The 9083-nt window shown below is 34.8% G+C and overlaps 2 protein-coding genes across 2 annotated transcripts in view; one reads left to right on the top strand and one right to left on the bottom strand.

Annotated features, from left to right (window-relative positions):
- Positions 1–27: 27 nt before the first annotated feature.
- Positions 28–5850, top strand: LOC106881409 (uncharacterized). The gene has a single exon (XM_014931788.2). It carries the CDS (start codon positions 537–539, stop codon positions 3900–3902), a length of 3366 nt encoding a protein of 1121 aa, XP_014787274.1. The 5' UTR covers positions 28–536; the 3' UTR covers positions 3903–5850.
- Positions 4543–9083, bottom strand: part of LOC106881407 (uncharacterized WD repeat-containing protein all2124) — a 41335-nt gene continuing 36794 nt past the window's right edge. Inside the window, exons 19-21 of the mRNA XM_014931785.2 lie at positions 8384–8499; positions 6697–6790; positions 4543–5305 (exon numbers count right to left, since the gene is read on the bottom strand). Of these exons, the coding sequence (XP_014787271.1) occupies positions 5225–5305; positions 6697–6790; positions 8384–8499 (291 nt within the window). The 3' untranslated portion in view covers positions 4543–5224. The remainder of the gene's footprint in view (positions 5306–6696; positions 6791–8383; positions 8500–9083) is intronic.

Consider the following 9083-nt stretch of genomic DNA (forward strand, 5'->3'; position numbering starts at 1 on the left):
ATATATATATATATATATATATATATATATATATATATATATATACATACAACAATATATACATGAATACATTTACATACGCACAAGTAAATTCTAACTTTGTAGCAAGTCTGTAGGCGGTCGCTTGACCCGTTATTACTATATCAATAAAATCTCCTTCAAATCACAGCCGACCTTATTAAAAGAAAATGGAATGGTTCATTGCATAATGTAGTCCAAGTTACCGTTAGCAAGGCAGATGACCATCGCCGGAATGTGTTTGAACTGAAATAACTTTGATCAAAGGTCTTCTCGATCAGGGCTGAACAACAACATTGATAACAGTATTAGTCAACATCATTATTATCGACAAAAGCAGCAGCAGCAGCAGCAACAACAACAACAACAACTAAGAAAACCATAAACAAGGCAGGTCATCATCCTTGTCATCAACAACAACGACAATAGCAACAACAACTACAACAACAATAATAATAATAATCTTACCGTCGTCCTCACTCGCTCTATTTTCTTTGATGACTGTCTAAGCGATCATTATGAACTTCCCGTTGCTTTTTGTTTTGTCATTGGCAATCCTTTCTGCTTCTGCCGTCCTCTCTAGCATACGCACTACACCAAACGAATGCAATAAATGTAGAACAGCGAGTCACTGCAGTCTGCCAAACTGCTCCTGCTGCGGCCATACAATCCCCGGCAAAAAGTCCCAAAGACCTCAGTTGGTTTACTTCTCGTTCGACGATGCAGTGACAGTTCGAAATTCTCCTCTTTATGTAGAATTATTCAATAAAAGCCGCACAAATCCAAATAAGTGCCCAATCGCAATGACTTTGTTCGTGTCGCATAACGATACCGATTACGGCTTGGTGAAGCAGTTCTATGACCACGGAATGGATATAGCAGTGCATGGCATCAATCATATAAGATCACTGAATGCTCTTCAGTTTTCATACGAAGCACTCGGTCAACGGTTAAACCTTGCCAATCGATCGAAGATACCCAAAGAAGAAATTGTCGGTTTCAGAAGTCCGTATTTAATAGCTTACGGAAACGAACAGTTTGAAATACTGAGTAAGGCAGGTTTTGCCTATGATTCAACTTTGACTATCACCAAAAGGTCACTGATTGAAGAATCCCCAGTTCCATTTACAATGGATTATAGTTGGCCATATCCTTGCAGCATTCCCGAATGTCCGACCGAAAATATTCAAGGATTCTGGGAAGTACCTATCGTGACAGTGCTTGACAAATTGGCTCGTTATCCTTGCGTCTATGTGGACGGATGTGCGAATTCACCAACAAACGAAGAAGAATCATTCAATTTCTTGCTGGAAAATTTCATGAGTTACTACACTATGAACAAGGCACCATTTGGCTTGAACATGCATTCAACATGGTTGTTACAAGAATATGAGACGAACCCATATCGAATGAAAGCCATGCACCGATTCTTAGACTATATCCTCGGCCTCAATGACGTTTATGTTGTTAACATTAAACAGATTGTGGAGTGGATGAAGCACCAACCATCGTTAAATGAGTTGTCCAAATTTGCTCCGTTTCAATGTCAGAACCAAACCAACGGTTACCAAAACGGAACCACCATTTCGCCAGAACAAACAAACAACTCCCCAAATCAAACCACCAGTTCCATAAACCAATCCTCCAGTTTCCCAAACCAAACCATAGTCTCTGTAGAAACGATTTCGTCAACGAAACTAGTAACAACAGTCTTGATGGAAGAAATCACTACAAACGCGATGATGTCACAAAACACGGAAGAGAACAATAACAATGACCCGAGCGCAAAGTTAGAATCGCTGCAAACCCAACAAGTTTCTAATAATTTTGTAACAGAAGGATATAATTTGCAATCAACACCAGCTCAAACCCAACCTATCGGTAATAGTTTCATTTCAACAAGAGAAATAATTCACTCGACATTGTCACCTTCGAATACAACCAGTCGAAACAAATTACAAAATATTTCTCAAACGACACTGACTCCACTGAATGAGTCTGCTGTGACGTTGACAACTTCCTATCAGACCTCTAATTCTATACCAACTAATATTCTCCATAAACGGTCACTGAAAAGTAATAATTCACTTGAAAACAGACACAAATTCGAATTCCTTGAAGTTATTTCTGAGGGAAGTGCAGCCGAGGAAAATTCAGATATCAAGAAGCCAAGAAGCTTACCTATTCAAAGCAATTATAACATGAACATACAAAACATAAATGAAAATGACCAAAGTTATATTGGCACTAGTAGACATTCACTTCAAAGTGTTTTTCATAGAAAATCAAACTTATTCCGAGTGGCGGCCAGCCTGGTAATGAAAAATGATAAGGAGCTAGAAATGATAATTACGAAAGATGCGTCTAACCACGATAGCGCTGCGATATTAGTTGCAAAGAATAATTCGATAGACAGGCAACTTCTTACAAATAAGGATTACCGTGAGCCGGTAATATTAATTCACAACAGACAGCAGAAATTGGACTATGAAAACAGTTTGAAGAAGTTAAACGTTGTGAAACCGTTGACAACAATGAGAAATTTATTGAAATCTAAAATAACCAAAATTTGTCCATTTGAAAAATTAGAAATTCCATCATTAGAAACAGTTAAAATACTTTCACCGAAAAAAGAAGCTATTTTATCTAAAAAGGCCGAAATTCTTCCATTAGAAAGGGGACAATATTTAAAAGCAAAATACTCTGATTTAAGAAAAACTTTCTTGGATTTTACTACTGGAATAAATATTTACAACAGATATAAAAATAAAAGTGTTGGTCAGCGAAATATTCTTCCAAGTAGATATACAAAATCCGCTTTATTGCCAGGCTTTGTGAAATCTCGAGAATTTTCGTCAGACCCACTAGATGAACATTTGGGACTTAGTAGTAGTAGTAGCAGCAACAGCAGTCCTTCGAAATCAAATGACGACAGCAATGTACCAGTTTCGGAATCCTGTCAACAAGGGAAGAACTGCTTTAAACCAGATTGTCAATGTTACCAATTCCATATCCCAACAACATCGAAGAAAATTCCTCAATTCGTTTATTTCACTTACGAAGGATCTGTTAATTCTTCTATTACTGAAAAACTTAAAGGCCTTTTTCATGCCGGAAGGTTAAATGCAAATGGTTGCCGGATTAAAAGCACCTTATTTGTCACATCGGAAGGATCTAATTATACCGCTATTAAAGAGCTTTACGACGAAGGAATGGAAATCGCATTACATGGTTTAAAAAAGAAGAATCTGGTCGGTAATCTTTTAAATATGGAAATTGCTCTGCAAAAATATTTGCTTAACCGATATGCTAATGTATCTCATGACAAAATATTTGGCTGGAGAAATATTGATCTTCAATCGAAAGGAGACGTTCAGTTTGAAAATTTGCAAAATAGTAAGATGCTGTACGATTCGTCGCTGTTTGTAATGACAAATTTAGAGAATAGGACAGGAATTTGGCCGTCTACCTTAGACTTTGGTTGGAAGAAAAACTGTTTGCTACAACAGTGTCCTACTAAAAACTTTAAGGGTCTCTGGGAAGTCCCTGCTGTTCCTTATGTTGGAATTAAGAAAAGGTATTTGTGTAAATTTGTAGACAGTTGCTATAACAAACCCCAGACTGCGGTGCAAACCTATGATCTGCTTCTAAGTAATTTCATGGCATTTTACAAAAGAGATCGAACGCCTTTTGGTGTTCGCTTGCGATCGGACTGGTTTTTACCGAACAACGAAGAAAACCTCAAAGGTTTAAACGCTTTCCTAGGACTGGTTGAAGAATTGTCCGATGTATACATTGTCAGTGTGAAAGGATTAATTGACTGGATGAAAGACCCGGTACTTCCTGAGCACGATAACCTTACAGCTTCAAAGATAGGCTGTTGAAATGTCTCAATGACCTTCGCACTTGGTAAAATCCTGTTTATTTTTGTTTATGCTTTGGGAGACAGGTGGGATATCGATATTATTACTGATACATTATGAAAATATTTTGAAAATATATAAACCTAAATGGATAATATAAATATGATTAATTTTCATTTTTCATCATGTCACAAGGAGAAATATAGTTTTAAAAATGTAACTATAAACTGTATATTCAATATCTTCAAACCATTATTATGATAACATACAATGATCATAATATTATCATAATATATTATCATAATATATTATCATAATATGTAATCCCTTATCATACACGTCAAGATGAGTTGTTATTGTCAGTGATGTTACTATTATTTAGATTATAATTTTTCAGGAGTAATTGATAAGACACCAGATGACAATGAAACAGATCGAAATGTTGTGTAGATATAAATATATCCTCCTCCTCCTCCTCTTCTTCTTTTATATTTTATTACAACTTTCTGACATTTATCAAAATCGTAATAAAGTAAGTTGAAACATTATTGCGCCTCTTTTAAACGCTTTCAAAACTTTCCCAAATATATTGAAGGAATATCAAAAAAGTTATTAAACATTGTCAAATAGTATCGAAGCGCAACGAATCATAACCAAGATATTATAAAAATGTTAAAATTATTACCCCATCATTGTCAGTGTAATAATTTCAGTATTTTATTAATTCAAAACATTATTTATAAAGCGAAGGAAATCATGAGATTGTGTGAGATATTTAGTAACACCGCCCTACGTACGTGTCATTGACATAAGGTGATTATTTGTAACATAATACAAATTACATAGCCAAGGCTGTCAAATCGTCCGAGACGTATAACATTTACATATAACATTATTGGATTGGGAAAAAATGACAGTATTCAATGCCGTGAGTGTCGTTGATCTTAAACTGAGATGTATATCATAACAATATCAAATATTACTGAATGTTTTTAGCATATTATTACAACCAGCATCTCAACCACATTATTGAATAAATACAAATTACATTATTGAAGAAAAACATAATTACATCATAAAAACAGCAATACAAATATTGTAAAATATTATTACAACAGATCTTAGCCAAGTGTAAGCCCTACACCAACGGCAGCGGAAAGTGCAGTCTTTGTGATATGGAAAGATCAGCAACAAGCTCTGAAAGATGCTGCGTGTGAGTAAATTTCGGCGTTAAGAATATTATTCAACTACACACATACTAGCCGACTGATCTCTCTCTGGGATTTTCTTGAGGTTCCATTATCTTCTGCGTTTTTCTGTTAAATCGTCGAATTTTGAAATGTTCATCTGTTTAAAGTTCTAGGAGATTTTTTCATCCATGCTTTCCATACTCGAACAGTCTGGTCCCAGGAACAGGAAACGTACTGTGTACAAAGAAAGGTAAAAGAAATTTAAGTCTTCTATATTGCGGTCAACAGTTTCACTTATTGAAAGCAAAACAAACAACAATGTATCACTACTACTACTACTACTACTACTACTACTACTACTACTACTACTACTACTACTACTACTACTACTGCTTGGCTGATTTGCATCAAGTAACAACATAACAAAATGCCAAAACATGTGTACGGTATTGGAAAAGCATGCATATACACATACACATATAGATGCACTCGAACACGAGAGCCATTTTGCCACCGATTAGTAAAGAAGTCTAATGTAGCTACTTAGCAAAGTAATTCATGCAAAAATGTCTCTTTTGAATCAACTTATCCAAGCAAGCAAGAAAAATAAATTCTACAAAATGTTGAAAGATACACAAAAATATATTTAAGCAGGTCCTGCTTTGTTATATAATTTATATGTTAGAGTAGTTTCCACCTAATTATACAATGTGCATTTTATTACACAACTCATTCATGATGTTTGATAGAGAATAAATTGAATTATAAAGAGTACCATACTCAAATTATTTTTTTATATTCTGACATTATTTTCCTAATTTATCATCAATGTTGTACTAATATTTACTGTCTGTTTGTGTAAAACATGGAATTACACAGAATATTAGAGAGTTGACTCTACAAGTGTGAACGAAGGTACATTTTTATTGGTCTTTGAACTCCTTTTATTGTCTCATTTTATAGTGGTGACTTCCCCCACTTAGGAATGAAAAAAATATTTTTCTTCTTCCTCTCTTTCCCATCTTACTTCCAAAAACTGACTCCTTCAAAGGTCATTTTAGCCACTTCCTCCTACTTTGAGAAAATGTGTATCTTTACAAATATGTTGATAGGTATACAATGAGAAAGGAAAGAGGAGGAAAAAAGAAAAGATGCCTTGTCATGAAATTTCAATGGGTTGATCACATCAAATCAATAAGAAAACTTGCCTCTGTCTATCCTTTCCCCCACCCTTTGCTTTTCCTCCTCCTCCTCGATTTTGCTGCTTCTTAATTTTTCTTCTTCCTCTCTTTTCTTCAAAAAAAAAAAAGCAAATTTTCTCCCCTTCTAAACAAACAATATATTTGAAAAGAACCCCCCCCCCTCTCTCTCTCTCTCTCTCTCTCTCTCTTTGTTTTCTTGATTTCCACCTTTCTCCTCAGACAACAAAGAAATTTTTTCCTCTTCGAAAGCAAAAAATTATCCGATTCAGACGAAGAAACGTTCCGTTTTTATCATTTGGGTTTTAATTTTTGTTTTGTAAACGAACGAAAGCGCTAATTCTGACTGCCTCCTTTTTTCAATATACATACATATCTAGATATATACATTATATACATTATATATATACACTCTCATAATTTTACCTGGTTTCTGCTGGGTACATGGATGATGTCTTTTATTACATCATTGTGGCCTACATTCACCTGGACAACGCAGTAACTCTCAATATCAAACACTCTGCAAGCAAGAAATAAAATATTACACTATCAGTATATATATATAAGAAATAAAAGGAAAATGCACGCTCTTTACATAGTTTTAATATATTTGATATTGTGCTAGTCGACCGCTTTCGCTTTCGCTAATCACGACATAGAAATTATTGTCATATTTTTTTTTCTTAAGAAGATTTTAGTCCATGTTGTGTGGGGAGAAGTTTATAACTGAATGATTCAACAAGTAGAAAAATTTAAGGGGAGGTAATTGGTGATCTTTAATATTGGAGACAGGGGAGGTAATTGTTCATCTTTTGGGGAAGGGAAAATATATAGAAAAATTCAAAAGCTAAAGTAGTGAGGAGAAATATGTACAATGATGGGTATGTAATCATGAATTAAAATATACAATGAAATGAAAGCTGGTTATGTGTGCATATTTAGATACGTTCTGTATTTTTCAATCAATAAATTTTCTTTATTTAAACGTTCTTGTATAGAAATTGTTTCTTTGCACTGGTAGATGGGGAAAACTGTGAGGTTTGGTTGAATATTACCGGCACATCGCTCTATGTGTTCCCTCAAAGGAATTTGTCTGTATTGCGGGAATCGGATCTGTTCTTTATGTAGTGTGGTTCTCTGTCTCAGTGCCATACTTTTCTGTCCTATATAGTTTACACAAAAACCTCGAAACCAACGGTTAAAAAATATGGACGCCCTACTTGAATTCATTTTCAAACAAGGAGAAAAATTCACGATTAAAACCAACTTCACTTGTGCCACCGAGAATCTAATTTATGTTATAACTTGCTCAGGTTGTGGACATAACTATATAGTTATGAGACTCTCACTAAGAAAATCAAGCAGTCCAGAAACAAACAAAAGCAAGATCCCGACTTAGCAACGAGGCGGGTTTCAGAATTTCTTTTTCCTTGAGAGATATCTAATGATCTCTCACTCTCATCTGTTGGATGGCCGTGGACTCTATAGAGTTCATCTGTCCTAAGACAGGTTTTTTTTTTATTTCGTCCAAGGAAAATCTCCCTTCTTACTAAGCAGGCTTGGTAGGTTTGCCGGTTTACACGTTGACAGCTTGATCATGCGATAGGTTGTACTGATTTTCGTGTTAACAGCAGCACTAAGCGTGACCTGACATACATACATACATACATACATACATACATGCATGCATGCATGCATACATACATACATGCCAAGTGCAAACATGAATATCAACTGTCCTGCGTATGTGAATATCTCTTCGAAAATTAAAGAGAAAGGGGATAACTACGGACAACTGATTCCAAACCTCAAACTTCTATTCCCAGATTATAAGTTCACATTTATACCATTAATAATTGGTACACTTGGTTTTCTGAGTAAATGCCTAAGAGAGAATCTTGGTAAACTGGAGTTTTCAGAAAAAGAAATCAGCCAGCTTAACATGCACGCTGCAAAGAATTCAATCTTTAAGCAGAACAGTAAAATTATACAGGACTTTCCTCAAGTTCAAAATGTTATTTTGTTTATGTTATCTACATTTTAATGATCTTTGTTAGAAACCAGCTCATTCCTTACAGACACACTTCAGATAATTAAAATAGAACATACATACTTGATTGTGTTTTGAACCGCAGCAATAAGATTTCCATTCAGCTTGTCGATTATGAGACTATAGATAGATCCATGGGCCGATAGAACTTGTTCACAATTGCTCAATCCTGTTGAAGACTGCCAATTATATGCTATATATTATATTTTATATACTAACCTCACATACATATAGTATGTTTAATAACGTACCTAGCGCGAAAAGACACACACACACACACTATGAGACATATATACACTCAAACACTCACACACAAACAGTCACAGACAGATACACAATCATATACAAAATGCAACGTTGTCGCGGTGGTGGTGGTGGTGTTGATGGTTAGAATTAAAAGTAAAAGTATAAAAGTGAAACAGTATATTTAATAACGTACCTAACGCGGAAAGACATACACGCTGTGAGACATATACACACTCATTTACTCACGTCGTCGTCGTGGTTAGAATTAAAAGTAAAAGTATGGAAGGGAAACAATATATCACATTACAATACAGATGTTATTCTTTCATTTTATTCTCCAAGTTGCATTGTTTTAATCCCCCCAAAATTACATGTTGACACTCACGAGGTCTTATAGTATTACCATGTAAAATTTGATTTGATGTGGTGGTTGAGCCATCTGAGAATGTATTGGGAACAGACAGAGAGACAAAGGATTTTATATATATATACATATATATATATATATATATATATA

This window comes from Octopus bimaculoides, chromosome 15 (genome assembly GCF_001194135.2).
Source record: "Octopus bimaculoides isolate UCB-OBI-ISO-001 chromosome 15, ASM119413v2, whole genome shotgun sequence".
NCBI lineage: Eukaryota > Metazoa > Mollusca > Cephalopoda > Octopoda > Octopodidae > Octopus > Octopus bimaculoides.